Source organism: Hippoglossus hippoglossus, chromosome 16 (assembly GCF_009819705.1).
Source record: "Hippoglossus hippoglossus isolate fHipHip1 chromosome 16, fHipHip1.pri, whole genome shotgun sequence".
Classification (NCBI taxonomy): Eukaryota; Metazoa; Chordata; class Actinopteri; order Pleuronectiformes; family Pleuronectidae; genus Hippoglossus; species Hippoglossus hippoglossus.
The window spans coordinates 1373462-1393484 of NC_047166.1; the positions used below are offsets into that span (position 1 = coordinate 1373462).

At 44.1% G+C, this 20023-nt stretch overlaps 1 protein-coding gene across 3 annotated transcripts in view; it reads left to right on the plus strand.

The window, feature by feature from the left end:
- Window positions 1-19288, plus strand: part of rhbg (Rh family B glycoprotein) — a 19986-nt gene extending 698 nt beyond the window's left edge. For 2 of the 3 annotated variants that reach the window (XM_034610381.1, XM_034610380.1), the window contains exons 2-11: window positions 9509-9692; window positions 13763-13949; window positions 14612-14762; window positions 14891-15038; window positions 15613-15779; window positions 16593-16730; window positions 16894-17027; window positions 17324-17445; window positions 17564-17637; window positions 18543-19288. In XM_034610381.1, the coding sequence (XP_034466272.1) occupies window positions 9512-9692; window positions 13763-13949; window positions 14612-14762; window positions 14891-15038; window positions 15613-15779; window positions 16593-16730; window positions 16894-17027; window positions 17324-17445; window positions 17564-17637; window positions 18543-18620 (1380 nt within the window). In that variant the 5' untranslated portion in view covers window positions 9509-9511 and the 3' untranslated portion in view covers window positions 18621-19288. Of the gene's footprint in view, window positions 1-9349; window positions 9693-13762; window positions 13950-14611; window positions 14763-14890; window positions 15039-15612; window positions 15780-16592; window positions 16731-16893; window positions 17028-17323; window positions 17446-17563; window positions 17638-18542 lie in introns of those variants that run through there. The other variant, XM_034610379.1, reaches the window with a different exon arrangement.
- The last annotated feature ends 735 nt before the right edge of the window (window positions 19289-20023 follow it).

The window sequence follows — 20023 nt, forward strand, 5'->3', positions numbered from 1 at the left end:
GTCAATCATGACGTCTCAGCTCATTTTCATATCATCAAATAACTGATTCAAACCAAACTGATCAGAAACATGAACAAACATCAGTGAGATGAGAACGACCTGAAACGACAGAAACATCTTTGACAAACATTTATTTAACGTCTACGTTGATTTTGTAGTTTGGTCCGTGTCCCATCTGCTAACATGGAGGAGGAGGGTTTATGACCTCTACTGCAGTCAGCCACCAGGGGGCGATCGAAACGCTTCGGCTTCACGTCCATCTTTACGTACAGTATTTCATTTTGTTTAGTTTAGGGCTCTAAAGGATTTAGACATGTGTGTTTGATACTCATCTGTTTCCGTTCCTGGGCTGAAGTGATCGTATCCTTCGTCCTCGTGCTGCTGGTTGTTTGTATCGTGATGTGTCACATGACAGTTTAACACTGTGACTTTTGTTACAGTGTGTTTATCTGACATGTGACCGTCTCCATCACTGGTGATATCTAATTTCATTGAACTGGTTATCAGCTGATCATTGTGAGGTGTTGACTTGTCATTCAGGCTCTTCACTGATTGGCTGCTTTGGTTTCACTCAACCGTTTATTGACGTAACGTCTTTGATTCGTTCATCCTGACTCGAAGCGTTTTAGAGACTCTTCAACCAATCAGCTCCCAGGACGTGTGATCATCACTCAGGTAGATATTGATCTGAGAACAGGAGGAAGATAAGTTACCTGTCCTCTGTTCAGCCTGGAGCTGTGAGTGTGTGTGTGTGTGAGTGTGTGTGTGTGAGTGTGTGTGTGTGTGTGTGTGTGTGTGTGTGTGTGTGTGAGTGAGAGTGAGAGTGAGAGTGTGTGTGTGAGTGTGTGTGTGTGTGTGTGTGTGAGAGAGTGTGTGTGTGTGTGTGTGTGTGAGTGTGTGTGTGTGTGTGAGTGTGTGTGTGTGTGTGAGAGTGTGTGTGTGAGAGTGTGTGTGTGTGTGTGTGTGTGTGTGTGTGTGTGTGAGTGAGAGTGAGAGTGTGTGTGTGAGTGTGAGTGTGAGTGTGTGTGTGTGTGTGTGTGTGAGAGAGTGTGTGTGTGAGAGTGTGTGTGTGTGTGTGTGTGTAGAACCTTTTAAACAAGGACACTTTGTCCATTGACTCACACATACACCAAACTCTCTCCAAAGAAAAGATGTTTATTGAGTTTTTGCAACATGCACTGTTTCTCTCTCACACACACACACACTGGTTCCTCGTTCAGGTGGATTGTTGTGAATTTGGTATTCGAGGATTAGTTGGTTAGACCTTAGTCACGGTGACCTCACAAACCTCTTTTGTTTTCCTCATGACCTCGTTATCTTGACAACGCCTCAACAGAATCTTTTAAAATTTGGTACAAATATTAACGGTGACCTCATCTACATCTAGATAATAACGTATGTGGACTGATACTGGTTGGTGGAGGCACATCTGCAGGGGAGTACGTCAGGTTTTGTCATGTCTATGGAAATATACTCTGTTCTTTTTCTTATAACATTCACAGGAAAGAACAAAACAGAGGTTAGAAAAAACTCTTCAATCTGACAGTTTCATTTTAAATATACATTTTTAACAAGCGCACAGAATGAACACAGAAGTGTAGGAGGAGAACAGGGCTGGGGGAGTCTTTGGGTGTGGGGGGGGGGGGGGGTAGGGAGTCGATCAGGAGGTGACGGTTGGACTGAGTCATGGCTGCAGCCGGTCGAGGAGTCACGGGGCGGATCCCCTCAGTGAGGCAGAGCCAGAAGTTGGGCTCCTCTTCGTCAACAGCTGCTTCCCTGTGTTCGACATGTCCCACTGCAACAGGCCCAGCTTCCTCCTGGGACTTTCTTCTAATCAAACCAGCCGTATCCATGGCAACAATAGACCAAAATAAGAATAAAAAATACAATTTGAAATACAGTGTACAATATAATAAAAAGATTGTGGGTTTGATTGACTGTAATAAAGCTGCTCAGCTGCCGGTGTCTCATCAAGCTGTAGGTTCAAGTCCCCAAAACAATAATAAATGAAAACACAGACTTTTTAAAGATCGTGGAATCTTTGGACATTTTACTCCCAGTTGAGGTAATTTATCAGATTCCTGTGCAGCTGAAGCCATAAATGTTATTTATTAAACTGTCACATATGCACCGATAACCTCTGAGACCCATAAACACACTGAGATGTGTCAAATCTGTGCTGTTTCCTTTTTCTTAACTTCTTCAGTCTAGACATTGCCAACAGATCCTTTATGACAGTGGAACTTTATATATACTGTAGATATATATATATATATATATATATATACTTGGTGTGGGAATCTCTCGGCACCTCACGATTCCATCCTGATGAATTGACCTGCATCAAAAAGTCGAGGAGGAGATGTTTTCACCCGTCCGTCCGTCCGTTGGTCAGTTTGTTTATTTGTGAATAAGATAACTCTGAAATGAAACTCACCTGTCTAGACTGGCATTTTTATAGTTTTTATAATTTTTAAGTCGTATTTAATGTTGTTCTTTTATTTGTTTTGTTTTATTGCATTGCTGAGTATGATCTGACTTTTCTATAATTAGCTAACTGGTTTTGAAAGGCACTGTAGAAAGTCTTTGTTATTATGAGTGTGTGGAACTTGGTGCAGCTTGAATCTACAGGAGCTGAGGAGTTCATTATTAAACCAGACCACAGGGGGAGAAACACACGGAAGATAAAACTGAAGACTTTGGTCCCACAGTAAAATATGTGAAATGAAATATCACTCCATTAGCAGATATTTCTTCACTTTCTGTACTTTGACCTGATGAAGTGTCAGTGCTGACATTTGGGAAAAGACAAGTGTATAGAAAACGATTTACATCTGTTGTTCACACACTCAGGACTGTTTCACTGGTACCAGACACACAAACAGATGTGCACATGCATATTTATATGATACAAACAACATTTCAAGGGCTCAAGGTAATCATGATGTGGGTTTAATTCAAAACATGGAACCTGTGGTTGACAATATCCACTGAAACAGGAAGCCATCTCTCTTCAACTCTCTATTGAAGGCAGGTGTAATTGTTCCTTGCAAGGATTCACTCGTGCGCACTCCGATTTTTTCCGGTCAAGAATGTTTTTTGATAAATCACAACCTGATGATTGGCGATTCATCCACGATTTGTAAGTTGTCAACGCCGCAGTACAACAACGTGCTCCGTCTGTTCCAAGGCCTTAAACAATCCTTTAGCAAGTTCTGCAGGATAGTAACTGGTTCTCTGTTGTTGATCTGGCAAATGCATTTTTCAGCGTTCAAATTGATAAAGACAGACAATACTGGTTTGTGTTTGAGTCTAACAGAGAAAGTTATACCTTCACATGCCTGTGTCAGTGCTATTTACAACCAGGCACTAAAAGAAAGCTTAAGCTCATTAGAGATAACACCAGGAAGAGCACTTTTACAATATGTTGATGATTTAATGATTTGTGCTCCAACTGAAGAACAATGTGAAAAGGATTCTGTGGCTCTCTTAAAACATCCAGCTGCAGAAGGACATAAGGCAATCCGGAAAAACTGCAGTTTGTAAAAGAACAAGTTTCCACTCCCTGCTTCTGTCTGCACAAGCAGCAGAGCTCACTGCTCTCAGTGAAGCAAGTTGGCTGAAGGGAGAATATCTACACTGACAGTAGATATGCATTTGGTGTAGTACATGATTTTGGCACGATTTGGTTACAGAGACAAAACAATTGCACATCATGCTCTAGTGTCTCAGATGCTCGATGCTGTCCTCCTCCCCAAACAGTTTGCAGTATGTGAATGTGATGCTCACACTTCTCCGGGAGGCCGGAGCGGAAAGGTCTCTGAAAGGTCGACTCAACCACCCCCACGGCTCATTTACTGGAACTCCATGTTTTACTGTAGTTGTGCATTCTCTTGTGTTGTCATAAATGACAAAAGGGGGGGGGAATGTAGTGGGAAAATAACTAAGTGTGGTTGAAAACTATTTTGTGGTTGAGAAGTAAGTTTTTGCAGACCTGTCTAAAGACTTTTATGACCTGAACTGTTTGTGACCTGAAAACTGTCAGACCCTTTCTATCACTTATTCACTCTCCAAAGAACTGAATGCATGTCTGCTCTATCTCCAAAGGAAACATATGTAAATCAGATTTCTGTGTTTTGATTCCTTTCTCAAACTGCCAGTTCAGAACCAGTCTGAACTGGCTCAGACAAACAGCCTCAGTTCTCCTATATGAGATCCTTGCATTAGGTGTTGCAGCCTCTTGTATTTCCAGATTTCCATCACACTGCACTTTGACCTGATGAAGTGTCTTTGTTGGATGAATGTTGTTGCTCTGCAGACATAGTGGCCGTGAAGTGACCGTGCAGGACGCACAAGGAAGTATAATAGCTCCACTGTGCAGAGGCAGGTTGAGTGTGAAGTGCCTGTGCGACTTCCTAATGTATGTTATCTCAGTGTGACATAACAGGCAGGTTTGGTCTTGTGTTTATCTCGTCTCATCTGGTGCCAGGCCTCCATGGAGTGACTATTGGTACCCCCCCCCCCCCCACGCTCCGCCTCTGATTGGGAGATTGTGCTATCAGGAGACGTCCAGCTGCACTGATGGAGCGACAAGAGGCCTCCGCTTCAGGAGTAAAGGAACTAAATCTGTGGCACGCACATGTGAAGCTCACCGCGTCGAGTCAGGCGACACGAGCGACATACTTTCTACGTTCAGGCCACGTCACACTACTACTACGTTTTCATTTGAACTCCGCTACAGATACGCCCGGAGTCCACACCACTCTGGAGCTTCTCTGCTCTGTGTGCGAACCTGGTTTGTTAATTCAGGTGAAACATGTAACTGAGGCCGTTGAGATGAAGTGATGAGGGAAACAGACGAGCAGAGACATGTCTGCTCCCACAGTTGATCCACTTGGCCTGAGGATGAAGCGTTAGGCTCCTTAAAGGGACACAAGCTAATTTCCTCCACAAGACCTCACCTGCATCCTCTGTAATGTTCTTCAGACACATTCCTCTTAGTAAACGCAGGATTTTTAACGTAGCTTGAGATGCTAAAAAAAGACAATTGACTCATTTCCCATTGCCAATAGAGGAGTTTACTGTTCTGTTGTGGGTTTGTGGGTGTTTGTGGGTGTTTGTGGGTGTTTGTGGGTTTGTGGGTGTTTGTGGGTGTTTGTGGGTGTTTGTGGGTGTTTGTGGGTTTGTGGGTTTGTGGGTGTCTGTGGGTGTGTGTGGGTGTGTGTGGGTGTTTGTGGGTGTTTGTGGGTTTGTGGGTGTCTGTGGGTGTGTGTGGGTGTGTGTGGGTGTTTGTGGGTTTGTGGGTTTGTGGGTGTCTGTGGGTGTGTGTGGGTGTGTGTGGGTGTTTGTGGGTGTTTGTGGGTTTGTGGGTGTTTGTGGGTGTTTGTGGGTGTTTGTGGGTGTGTGTGGGTGTTTGTGGGTGTGTGTGGGTGTTTGTGGGTGTTTGTGGGTTTGTGGGTGTCTGTGGGTGTTTGTGGGTGTTTGTGGGTGTTTGTGGGTGTGTGTGGGTGTTTGTGGGTGTTTGTGGGTGTGTGTGGGTGTTTGTGGGTTTGTGTGGGTGTTTGTGGGTGTGTGTGGGTGTTTGTGGGTTTGTGTGGGTGTTTGTGGGTTTGTGTGGGTGTTTGTGGGTGTTTGTGGGTGTTTGTGGGCGTTCAGAGGAGAAGATTCTGCAGTTTGGTTCGGGGAGCGTGGCGAACCGGATGCTGCTCAGACAGAGGCCTTTTCTGTCCTGGTGTTTGTTTGACGCCTGTGGTCTCGACTGGTGAAAGCTCAAATTCCTCAAAATCAAAACAACATTCCTGCCTGTTGGTTCACCTCTGAGAAGAAAAGGATGAAGGACGTCGATGCAGGTGCGTCTGAACTCTCTTACACTGAGTGACATTTACATAGCAGAAGCTAGGTAACAATTCTCACTCAGAAATTCTTTGATAGGATTATTACATGTGTGGCTGTGTGAGGTTCTTCTCTGTAGTCAGTGTATTAGCTGCAGTAGATGGCGGTCAGCACATCGCCAGTTAGAAGGAGCAGAGACGGGCACCAGCACAGAAGCCAAGTAATGAACTGCTCTGGGTGGGGTCAGCAACAAACGCATTTTAGACATTTAAAGAAGGTGCCAGCCTAGATCCTCAGTTTGTTTGTGTTATTGTGTGACTTCAGTGTTTTAGGGACAGTTCAGATTCCCAAAGTCACACAATAACACAAAGAAAAATATGTGATTTCTCCGAAGGCGTTTAGTTGGTCTTTGAACTTGCTAAAATACCTTTTTTGCTTACCCCGTCCATGGCACATCATTGCTTAGCTTTCATGCTGTTTCTCCATGTAGCGAATACACTGACTATCGATAAGGACCTCATACAATCACACATAAAATAATCCAAACTAACCCTTTAAGGCCTTTAAGTATGTATATTTCAGCTAGCCTGCAATGCTTGCATATTTTGTAACCACTGCCATAATACAGAATACAATCTTTTAGGAACACAAAGTGGCCTCATGCTCAACAGTGTGGCCAAAACTTTTTAACAATTTCAAGAGCTTTCAGAAAATCACTCAGTCTGACTAAAGATTACATTTTCAATGAAGTATCACTGTAAAGTGCAAAAGCTTTGTAAGAAATACAGAATAGAAATGCAGTAAGTTAATTCCCAACAAATTCGGTTCTTAGGCCTTTGAGCAAAAGGTAAATATTTGCGACAGTCATCCAGAACCTGTTTTCCCTTGTGATGACCAACACGGTCGGGGGGGGGGTTGTGGCCTTCCTGTGCTGCATTTCCTTCAGATCTTAAAGTCATGATGAGAGACGTCCTCTTTGGCTTCCTTGCTGAAATGATGTCAAAAACATTTGAAATCAGAACTTAGAAGACTATGGACTGTTTTTAACTATTGACTATACCAATACAAAAAGTTGTTAGGCCAACTTTTTGATTGGTACTGTATCTTAAATGTCAATTGTAGTAAATATCTTATTGAAGAATGCAAATTGATAAAAAGACAAAATTTAAACCACACAAAGGGATATGAGTGGTTTGCCTATAAAGTGTTTGTCCGGAGATAAGAGTAAGTCTTAGGTTTTTATTATGGTCAGAATAATCATCACAGATGGACCTGGTCGTTCCTCTCCAGTTCCTCTCCAGTTCCTCTCCAGACTCTCCATGTTGCTCCATTAAGCAGCGGATGATGACGTCTCTTCTCCCTTTGATATGTTGCTGTTCGAGAGACAGAACATCATATAAGTGCATATTCATTCACGATGGATAGAGAGCGAGCAGTGGTGAAGCGAGCTACAAGTGTAGAAAGTGAGCGTTTTATGATTTAATGCAGCTCATCCCTTGTGGTCAAATGTGGTCTTACATTTTAATTAAATTCAATTAGATTTTATTTGTATAGCATCAAATCATAATAAACATGATCTCAAGGGTCTTGACATAGAAGGTAGAGATGGAACAATGGTGCGGAAGCTAATACAAATATTTAACTTTGACCAAATGAACCAAGTGTCACCAGTTATCCATACGTCCATGTACACGAGCCCAACATAAGATCATCAGCACATGAATTTGAGACATTACCTGCCTGAGTGAGTCCAGCATAGAACTTGTTTTCCGTGCCACCCTGTCCTTTGTCCGAAAGCCAGTGTCCAATGTTGACCAAATGGTTTGTGGAGAGGAATTGATGTGATCCTTCTTAACTCCTCTTTGTTCTAAAACAAAAGGTTAACACACACAACGTAGTTAAACACCATGCTAAAACAATACAACACTTCTCTGTTTGAAATACTGAGCAGCAACATTAACTGCTGCTTTCATAATTAACATACAGTTTAACCAATACCTATTTGAAACCATTTTAATGAAAGATACAATATGTTCCAACTTACTAAGATAACTGTAATGAAACACAACACAATACATTTAGACAAACAGAAGACACACACCACTGGGACCCCTTCTTCAGCAACTGAAAACATGTCCACACAAATGAGCTGGTGTCTGGACAAGCAGCACATGTGCCAGAATGATAGTAGCTAGCAAGCTAAGCTAATGCTAGCAAAGTAGTCTGACTTTAGCAGATGAGCTAACATGAATGTACAAAGTAAAATAAGCATAAAACCTACTCCAGTGGTTTCACATCCACGAACTGTCTCATCAAATGAGGTATAAAATCATCCAGGTGCTGTCTGTCCTCCGGGGTCAGTGCTGTCTGTCCTCCTGGGTCGGTGCTGTCTGTCCTCCTGGGTCGGTGCTGTCTGTCCTCCTGGGTCGGTGCTGTCTGTCCTCCTGGGTCGGTGCTGTCTGTCCTCCTGGGTCAGTGCTGTCTGTCCTCCTGGGTCAGTGCTGTCTGTCCTCCTGGGTCAGTGTCTCACCTATTGTTTGAAAGGACACTAACTGTCCTCTGACGTCACTGACTGAGCAGGAAGAGGTTTTTGAATTTCACTCAGTTACCAAAGTGAACTTTCCTTCAGTGTGTCGGGTCGTGCAGTCGATACAGAAGGGTAGTAAATATTACTTGGCATGAATGATAAAAATTACTTATCAAAATGATGATTCATAATTACTAACAAACTTCAAGTAGCAGATTAAATAACACACAGCATTTTGAAGTAAAAGCCCTTCAATAATATTTTATTGTAGAATTTAAACAAAAAAGCCACGTAAACATTACAGGGCCAAAGAAAATTCATTTTTCTCAGTGTATCACGAGGAGGGGGAGGAGGGGGAGGAGGCGGGAGGGGGAGGAGGGGGAGGAAGTGTCCGATAGCCTGACCCTGGACCTGCCGCCTGCACTGAACCCATCAGGCCTCTAATGTCTCAGTGTCAGTTAGTCTCTGTTGATATTGTTGCCACAAAAAAAAAACAGAGTTTGTTTGACAGTGGGTGTGGCTCAGGTTGTAGAGCGGGTCGTCCACCAGCCAGAGAGTCGGTGGTGCGATCCCTGGCTCCTTCGGTCCACATGCTGAAGTAACTTTGGGCAAGAGGCTGAACCATGAAAGTGCCAAAGCAAACAGAAGCAAAACCTGGTAAAAATGGATCTGAAAAAATAAATAATAAATGAATAATCAGTGCTGCACATAGAGGCTGTGTGTGAATGGATGAATGTCAAACACTGAACAGATCATCAAGAGCTTTATAATCACAGACCATTTACCACATGAGACACAAACACACACAACAGAAGAGCAAAGAAAAGACATTTAAACAATTCAAACAAGTTGAGCTCCAGTGCTGAAGAATTCAGAACGCACAGCAGCAGAGGGGTGGAGCTCAGAGGGACTCTGCCGGTCTGGTAGGTGTGGCCCAGAGGAACAAAAACACACGTGTAAGACAGTTCAGTGTCTAACTGTGAGCCTCCTCTTCTAACCCCCCCCTCCACACACACACACAGACACACACCAGCCTCCTGTCTCTGCGCTCAGGACGTCCCAGAGTGTGTCCAACTTTCTGTGCTGGATCTTTAATCCCTTTTCATCCTCAGCCTATTCAAGCCTCCCCCTCACCTCACGGCTGAAGACAAGATGACGGACGCAGCGACCAACATGCGGCTGAAGCTGCCGATCACCTGCTTCATCCTGGAGATCATCCTCATCATCCTCTTTGGGACGCTGGTGCAGTACAACTACGAGACGGACGCAGCAGAGTGGCACAACCAGACGAAGCATTCTGACTACGAGAATGACTTCTACTACCGCTACGCAAGTGAGTGTGGATGTGTGGGGACTCAGGGTCAGAGGTCACAGCGACAGGGGCTGAAATGCTTTGACTGAAGTTTGTGTCTGAATCTGACTAAAACATTTTAAATGTAGGAAGCAGAATACGGCAGAGTTTATTAAATCAGGGAGCAACAAACTCTTTTAATGTTCTGTCGGTCTGTCTGGTTGTTACTGTAATTACACCATGTTTCTCTGTTAACTTTGTAGAAACATGTGTGTCTTTGTCAAAGTGTTTCCACCAACATCACTGAGAGATGATGCATTCAGTGGAAAAGCCGTTTGATGAGCTGCAGCTTCTCTCTAATTGGACGGCTTCTATTCTTTGTGAGGGGACGTTTGTTACAGACGTCTTCCGGTTCGCTGCCGTCCCACAGAAGCTCGTCCACTGATTGTTCATGTCGTGGAAATTTATCATGAGATTTGAAATAATGAGTTTCTCAGACCGGAGTTGCCTCAGAGTTTTAATTATTAGCTCTGCAGAGGGTTACACAGCCAGCGACATGGCTCAGAGTGCAACCACGAGAAAGTTCAAAAGGAGAGTTTTTATACAATGTGATGAATGGGAAACAGAACAGACAGAACAGAACAGAACAGACAGCAGACAGGACCGTCTGCTGTAGCACATTTTCTCTCCACTGACAGAAAACCTGAGGCTGTTATTCAGAATGAAATAATCATAACTAATCCATCAATTAATATATAATAGAGGTGTGTTTACTTTGCATGTTATTGATCTTATATCATATCTACCTACTAGTTCCACAAACGTCTGTAAAGTAAATCATTAAAACCTATATATAAAACCACACACGTGAACAGTAATAGAGAATATCCAGTTTAATTTGATGAAAAACTTTGACTCTAAAATCTTCAGTGCAGATAAACCAGGTATGATGAACACAAGGTTTCCTAACTTCGCTCTGCACCACAGGTTTGTTCGTCCTCAACCGACAGAAGTGAAAAACTGCTGGAACAAATCACATCTGTCCGTCGCTCTCTTCCGTTTCCATTTGCAGGCGTAAATAGACATTTAATTGAAATTGCACGACTTAACTTTTTGCTCTGTAATTCACTAATCTCCTCACAGCTCCACCTTAAGGAACAGCTACCTTAATTAACATGACTGACAGTTGGTGGGCGTGGCCTGTCAGATCTTTATCTGTGTGTCTCTTGCTTCTGGGACGTTCCTGTTGTTCCTCAGACTAAAACCAGGTGTCGGATTTAAATGCGTCGCGCATGTTGACTATTCCAGTGTTTGGTTTAATGCACCTTTCAGGTCTCAAGACATGAAAACTTAAAAAAATATCAAAAAATGCTATAACTCACAATTTTAAAGAAAGTGATTAAAAAACTCAAAAAAGAGTCAAAGCTCCCAATCAGCCTCTTGAGTAGTTGTGTCTGAGCTCGTGTCCCCTCCTGCTTCCAAACACGTCAACAAACAAACTGACTGACAACATAACGTGATAATTGAGACTCAGTATGAGTCAAAGCGTCCAATCGGCCTCTGGGTTGTTTGGGATTCTGAACGGGATTTGACCTGTGACCTCACAACTGGAATGTCTCAGTAGAGCTCACACCTTCACCAGGGCTTAAACTCAATCAAGCTGCGTCCAATTAAAAAAAGACATCGGTCCTCTGAGCAAACCGGATCGTATGAATGAATGAATTTCTCAGGAAATCTGAGAAAAATGTCAAAACAAAACACCACCTATCTCACAATGTTAAAGATTCAGTCGGTTTGCAGCTGAGTCCGAAGTGTTCGGGATGAGAGCTAGCACCTGCTGGTCCGAGGCCAGGGTTCTCTGCAGTAAGAGATCCATCTCTCCGGGTTGGTTAGTTAGTATCTCTGGATCTTGTTCAGGACTGAGGTGAAGATGACGAGCAGGCAGGTGCGTCTTCACCAGTGATGCGGGCGCTGTGCCGCATCACTGCTGAAGACGGAGCAGCGCTGCCAGGCAGATTTACCAGCCGAGCGACATTCCTCACTTATGGTCAGGAGCTCCGGGTCGTGATCGAAAGAACAAGAATACAAGCGGCTGAAATCAGTTTTCTCCGTTGGGTGTTCGGGCTCAGGGTCCCCTTCCTTTCCGTGGGCATGGGTCGAGACACCGGGGGGGGACCCAAAACTCGTCGGAGGGACAACATATCCCATCTGTTCTTTCTTGGCCGATGTCCCATCTTTCCATGGAGCCTCGGTTCTGTAGGTTTTGTATAATCCTGCTAACGAACAGAATGAAAACATGCCTCCTCGGTGGAGCAGCTCTCTTCCCAGACATTCACATGTTGTGGTTTCACCTCATTAACTTTCAGGCCTCAAGTTTCAGAGCAACTTTAAACCTCAAGAAAAAAATAAGAGCAAGGTCCATTAGAGTTAATGGCTTCAGATAATCTTTAACCCGACACCTTCTCTGTCATGGGACGGAAACACAAGATCACCTTCATGTTTCATTGCTGTGTGTACACAACCTACATGCTCCGTCTGTACTGCATGCCTGGAAGAGTCTGTACTGCAAACAGACAAGCTGGCACTGTGCGGGGGGGGGGGGGGGGGGGGGGGGGGGGCACACTGTTTGCTGCAGGTCATGAAGTCAATGCATTGTCTGTAGACATGCTGGTGTGAGATAAGTGTGGTAACACAACTGAGATAAGTGTGGTAACACAACTGATCTGCCGAAGGTGAACAAAGCAATCTGGTGATGAAAGAGGTTTCTGACCTGTGGCTGTGAGTCAGTTTCTTATCCTCAGGGCAGAAAGGACTCTTTCTTTAAAGTCCATGTAGTTAAAGATGTGATTAGTGGGTATTATCACATTCATGTTTTAAAGGTGTTTAAATTCCTTAAATTTAAATGATACAGCTGTTTTTGATTGATTAAAACCTGTATTTGTATAATTGTAGACGATGGTAAAAAAGTAAGTATAACTTAGAGCAAGATGATCATTTTGAATGTTACCACAAAACCACAAAAATTGAAGAGACCCAACTAAAAAAGCGATTAATAGTGATTTCAGTTCAGTTTAGATTTCATAGTTTTATTCTCTCGTGTTTAAAAGAACTTCTTTTTCAAACATCACCATAAAACCTGAGGCGAGGTCCAATGAGACGACCTGCTTTGTGCGTCCGGTGTCCTCCTGGACGCCACTGCTGGTATCTGGGCCACTCGGCCAACGGGGACGCTGGCAGCTCCTCCTGCTCGGACCGTGCCAGTTCACAGTCTCCATGGCGACAGCAGCCGCTGCACAGGGCGATGTCGTGTGAGGAGGTTCGAGAACGAAACAAAACAAAAAGCTGAGTCGTGTGATCGGTTCTGAGAATCAGCCTCAGTGTGGATGAAGTTTTCATTTCCTCACAATCACAATGTTGAGCCGTGGAGTTGCAGCGTGACCCGAGTTCCCTGTTAACCAGAGCTTATGTAACTGTGCTGATTCCCAGAGGGAGGCTGCTGGTCAATGACAAAGACCTCAAGTTTCCCAGTTGCTGGCAGTGGTCGGCGGTTGATCTGAGGTGACACCCCCCCCCCCCCAGTAGGTTTTAGATTTAAAACACTTCTGCCACAAGTACACCTGCCATCCACACGACTCTGGAGTTTACGGAGAACCTAAAATTTAATAAACGCTGCTGGTCTCGTTTTAGTTTGAAAACTCTGGGGTCGTGTTTTAGCCTGAAGGAACAAAAACTGAGACGTGTCCCAAGTCAGGCGCCATTCGTGGGCCACGTAGACTACGCCCTTTCAAAGGAGGCGGACTTCGTGGGCCACGTGGACTACGAAGACCGATCAGACATGAGATAGTCTGGTCTGCAGTAGTATCGGACGTCTTTAAAAAACTGTTTGTCTCTGAAGTGCAATGAATCATGAGATAGGTCGGCCCCAAGAAAGCTCCACCAATCGGAACGTAGACTTTTCAGGGACGGACGCATGCTTTTGAAGGGGCCTTCGGAACAGGGCAGGGCTTTGGTGGATGTAGGAGATCTACTGAGTGATATTGTAGTTTATTGTAAATCCATTTGTTCTGTTATGTTTGCTCATGTTTGCTTCTTTCATGTTCTCCATTGTGCAGGTTTCCAGGATGTGCACGTGATGATCTTCATCGGCTTCGGCTTCCTCATGACCTTCTTGCAGAGATATGGCTTCAGCAGCGTGGGCTTCAACTTCCTGATCGCGGCCTTCGCCCTGCAGTGGGCGACGCTCATGCAGGGCTTCTTCCACGGCATGCACGGAGGCAAGATCCACATCGGAGTGGAGAGGTACCTGCGAACTGTGCACGTGAAGAAGAAAGTCTTCTTGAATGTTGAACAAACACACCAACAGACGCACAATCAACACACTCAATATGCAGACATGTAAAGCACTGCTGTTTCAGCAGGCCTGCATTCGCCCTGAGGCCGGATGGGGAGGCCACACCCATTTAATTACCTTCTCTCCTTTCACTTGTCACAGCACAACATGATTTAACTGATCGAGATAAAAATCAGGAGGACGGTTTCAGGAGAGAGTCTGAACCTTTGTTGTTCTTCTTCGAAAACTAGAAATGAGGAACCTTTGTGTTCTTATGTAAGATCACATGACAATTCAAGTTATTACATGACTCAGTTACTTTCTAGAGGCAAAGAGTCAAAGAACTGTCGTTTGGTTTAGTTTACAGTAAAACATATTAAAGTGCAGCATCACTTTAATTGATGCAAACACAAAATTAATTTTTAAAAATGTACCTTTTAAAACAGTGATATATTAAAAATTTTAAATTAAAAAACCTGGATAATCCAAGAGGAAGAGCCACTGACTAAGAAATCATACAACCAGAGAAACAATGAGTTAAAGGAACTCAACCTCTGACGGAACATGTTCTGTGTTCTAAATGATTCTGTTACTGTGCCGATGTCGTTTAATTGAAACCCGTCTCTCTCAGCATGATCAATGCTGATTTCTGCACCGGCGCTGTGCTCATCTCATTCGGAGCCGTGTTGGGTAAAACCAGCCCGGTGCAGCTGCTGGTCATGGCCATGTTCGAGGTCACGCTGTTCGCTGTCAACGAGTTCATCGTGCTGTCGGCTATCGGGGTGAGTTACAGAACACAAGAGAATCTTCTTCTTCTCACTGTTTGACCTGATGCAAAGAATTCCTCTGTAGGAGAACTTCCATCTTCAACCACAGCAACATGAAACCAAGTGAACCCTCTTTGTTTCAGGCCAAAGACGCCGGAGGCTCCATGACCATCCACACGTTCGGAGCGTACTTCGGCCTGATGGTGACCCGGGTCCTCTACCGGCCCAACCTGGACAAGAGCAAAAGCCGGAACAGCTCAGTCTACCACTCCGACCTGTTCGCCATGATCGGTAAGCAACACGCTAACAGTAGTCTGCCATCTAGTGGTTGTGACACGCACTGTCAACATGAGCTCTGTGAGTGCACACATTAAAAACAGTCCAGTGGGTCCAGCACTGTGACAAGCACTGAAACCGACTAAACTAAAAGTAAAGGAAGAAATAAACAACTCAATAAATCAATTATGTCATTAATTTTAGAATTGAATTGAGCGTCCCAGGTTTACAGATAGTAACAAAGAAGCAGACACGTTACAGTCTCATAAATAAATATAAAAACAAACAATAATAAATAGTATCAAACATTGGGTGAATTCAAAGTCATGGAGTCAACGATTTGCCTGTTGTGTTTTTTTAATTTGTGTAGTTCGACACAAAAGATAAATAAAATATGTAAAATGAGAGGAAAGTAAATAAAGAAGGGAATTAACGTGAAGGTGGATAAAAACAAAAGTAAATAAAGATATGAAAGATTGACCCACATTTATTTTTTATATAATATTGGTTGTTTTAGGAGCAATCACTAAATTGAACCCCTTTGCACTGATGAATCAAACAAATGCTCCTGTTGTGTGCCTGCGTGCAGGAACCCTGTACCTGTGGATGTTCTGGCCCAGCTTCAACTCGGCCGTCACGGCTCACGGAGACGACCAGCACCGCACGGCCATGAACACCTACTACTCCCTGGCAGCCTGCACTCTGTCCTCCTACGCCATGTCGGCCCTCACGGCGCACGACGGCAAGCTGGACATGGTGAGGCCTCAGACTGGGGTTTCCTTAACCAAGCCGCAAAGTGGCAGATCTTAATTAACAATTCACAGTGAAGGTTGAAACAAAAACAGGTCAAATAAAGATGAGAATCCACAGAAGAAGAGGATGAGGGGTCAGGCTTAGGAAGTGAGATGAGGAAGATCTTGTGCTTCTGCAGAATAAAGTCAAGTAAAGTCCTCGTAGTCTCCAGGAGCAGCCAGAGGCAAAGAGGAGGACAGGTTTTTCTCGACCTTCTGGCGTCAGGGTGGATTTCAGCTTATCAGGGTCATAACTCGTGTCTCCTGACGGTTCAGTCACATGACGACTGTCAACAGTAAATCACCCTGAAATCAAGATGGTACATTCCTGCAGTGATGGTTATCAAACCTGAGAATCATGAAGAGTGCCGTGACTTGTCAGAGAGGGGGGGGGGGGGAGGGGGGGGGGGGTTGAGCGTTAAGACAATCAGCTGATTGGTTCAGTTCATCTCTGAAGTGTTCGACCTGTTTGCTGCAGCACGTGTCATTCATTCGTCTGTTGAGCACCTTTTTGTGTGTGTGTGTGTGTGTGTGTGTGTGTGTGTGTGTGTGTGTGTGTGTGTGTGTGTGTGTGTGTGTGTGTGTGTGTGTGTCTGTGTGTGTCTGTGTGTGTGTGTCCGGGATCCTGAGGCTCCTGGTTCAGGATCTTCTCAGTTAAACTTCTCCTGGACACAGATCTCAGAAGTTGTTCCTGAATCTCTGATCATCTTCATCTTCATCTTCATCTTCATCTTCATCTTCATCTTCTTCAAATCTCATGTTGTCTTGTTCTCTTCAGGTCCACATTCAAAATGCCGCCCTGGCTGGGGGAGTTGCAGCAGGAACAGCCGGTGAAATGATGCTGATGCCTTTCGGCTCCATGATCGTGGGTCTCCTGGCCGGTATCATCTCCGTCCTGGGCTTCAAGTACCTCTCAGTAAGGACCAGTCACAGTTCGATCGTGATGTGGTGACGGGTCGTTCACGGTCTAATCCAATCAGATTCTAGTGTCAACATTAAAACAATGACGGAGTGATGCAGATTTGCTCCAGTTTTATTTCGGAGAATCGACGCAGCCTGACACTTGTTTTGCTCCTCAGCCCGTCCTGGAGGAGAAACTCAAGATCCAAGACACCTGCGGCGTGAACAACCTGCACGGCATGCCCGGCATCCTGGGCGCCATCGTGGGAGCCGTCACCGCTGCTGTGGCGACCATGGACATTTATGGAGCAGGGTAAACGATTCATATTGTTTAAATCCATAGGTTGTTCACAGTGTCTGTGCATGAAGGACATTCATTCATTTGTTCTGAGACAACTTTGCTTGGTTGACTCAGAGTCACTAAAAGAAGAGACTGAGGTTTTCCCTTTTCCCCAAAAGGGAACAAATACTCCAATACCCAGAATGCACCGGGCTCCCAGGCCTCTCTCCGTGATGCTTGACCTTGTCTCCTTGGGTTCAGACTGTTAGAGTGCAAACAGGGATCATAGGTGATATTTACCTGTGTGTGTGTGTGTGTTTGTCTCTCAGCATGGCGGACGTCTTCCCCGATGTGGCCTCAGGAGAAATTAGCGCGTCTGCTCAGGGCGTTCGTCAGGCCATCGCGCTCGCTGTCACTCTGGGCATCTCCCTGCTGGGGGGGCTCATTGTCGGTAGGTGTTGATCGGACGCATCACATGTCTGTTTTACTGAAGTTACTCAGTCAAACTCTTCACCTCTGGTTTGTTTCTGCACGTTTTTAAACGACGACTTCTCTTCTCCGGCCTCCAGGTTTCATTTTGAAGCTCCCTGTGTTCGGCGCCCCCCCCGACTCCATCTGCTTTGAGGACAGCATCTATTGGGAGGTGAGTTCAACCACAGGAGACGGTGACACTTTGTTTTCCAGGCTGGAAAAGAGCCTCTCACATAGATCATGAAGGAAGTTGTTAATTGGAAGTTTTATCAAGCTTTCATGCACTCGTCATTTTAGAGATTTTGGTCTGTTTGATTTGTTTCACACTATTAGAAAGGAAACTCAAAAATGTGATTATTTTACTTCACTTTGTGATTTTAATCACAATACAAATCTTTTAAAGTTTGTTTTCTCAAATCATTTCTTCTCCAAGTCGAAAATGTCTCTTGAGTTTTATTCCTATTAATGTTCTGAGGTTTCTTCTTATTTCTTTCACAGCCTCATTTATTACATATTTTATTGCTTAAAACCTGATTCTTTTCAAGCAGGTTGACAATATTATCTGATTTATTGAGAAGCTAACAAAATCCCCTCAGTAATTATTTCCCTGAAATGAAGGAGTTCTTTCTAATGGAAAAATTTATATTATCCTAATAATTATCTGAAGAAGTTATTAGGAGTTAACGGCCCTTAGGAAATGAAGACTCTGCTTCGTGGAGACTTTTTCTTCATCATACAAGTGGAAGTAAAAGAGGGTCAAATAACTGAAGTGGCGCGGTGCCGCCACCAGGGGGCGCCCACTCTGTCCACCACACAGGTTGATGGAGCGGGTGGAATCACAGGGTGACGTCACACCTGTTCATGACAGGGCTCACCTCTTTAGATTCTCCCAGTGAACACGGACATCATATCATTCATATATTATATTAATCTTATGCATTTCCTCTACGCACACTGAGAAACTTCATCCATTTGTTTCATTTGATTTTGAATTTATTAATTCTGTCGTCATACATGAAGTCAAATCCCTGAGTCGATGTGTTGAGAGATTCAAGTCTTCTCCTGTTTGTGTCTCAGGTTCCTGGAGAAGAGCCGAGTCACGACGAGCAGCTGACGGTGGTGAATATAGAGGAGACAGAGAAGCTCAACATCTAGACACACAACCACACACACAGACACACAACCACACAGACACACAACCACACACACAACCACACACACACACACACACACACACACAGAAACACACACACACACCTGAGGTCTTATCATCCGAACACTTGAGTATTACATCCTATAGGCTGTTGATAAAAAATACAAAAAATAAAAATGTGCCCCCCCCGTAGTGCTTATAAAAATGTCGTGGGCAGCTTCGACCACCAGAGGTCGATCTCGAGCTGCGTTACTTTCCCACAGGCCAGTGAAACCAGCGTCTCACTCCACAGCCAGTTCACACCAAAGACGGAGAGAAGTTCAACCTGGCGTTCATGTTCATACAAAACCAATTTCTGTCTCCACTATTTTCTTTATTTGAAGTAGATAAACTGTGTATTTGAAACGTGTATCCTCTCCTCGTAGTTTTGCTTTGGGATTCTGTGTTTTTAGCTGTACTTGTATATGAGTAGTTGTGTAGTTGTAGTACTTTGTATCTTAACCTCGTTTGTTTGTCGAAAACTTTATGAAATTCAATCAATTATTTTTTTTGCCTAAATTGATTCGATCATCTCTGTATTCACTGTGTTCCCCTTGAATTGAAATGTGTGAAACACAACGTTGGATTTCACGAAATGAATTCAATAAATAAATAAACAGTCAATATTTAACTGTATATTGTATATTGCATTTTAATGAGGAGGAATGAAAAGAGGAATAAGAATAACTGACGTCCAGAATAACTGACTTCCATTTTCAGGAAGTAATGGATCCATTTGGGATTTTTCCATCAGACGTCTGTGGATTCGTTTGTTTAATAAAATGTGGAAGAGAAGTTAATGAGATTTCAACCGAGGTTTGTTCTGATGAAGACCAGGAATCTTCATTCCTTCTTACTACCTTTATTTTTTGAAATGTTTGTGTAGTGATGATGGGGGGGTGGGGGGGGGGGGGGGGGGGGGGGGGGGGGGGGGAGTTACAGCCTCAGATCCAGATGAACTTGTGTCACTCACACACTTTCACTTTCTGGATCAAACATCTGAAGAAGAAACCAGAGTCACTGGGTATGAGGGGTGATTAATGCCACTGAGGAGGAGGAGGAGGAGGAGGAGGAGGAGGAGGAGGAGGAGTCACAAAGTACAAGGAGACAAATCTCAAACTTTTCATTTTGAGCGAAGACGAGACTTCTATGTCGAGGACTTTATTACGTCATTGTCGCAGGTCAACGTCGTACAACAACAATAATGTCGGCCGGCAGAAAATCCCTTTATAAATGTTAAAAGTTTATTTTACACTTAGTATCAAAGCTGCCCTCTCTCCTCGCTCGCTCGGCCACAAGCGCAATGCATGATGGTTAATATCGCTCAGCTAGTGACGCTACTTTCCACGTTGCACTGTGGGAAGCA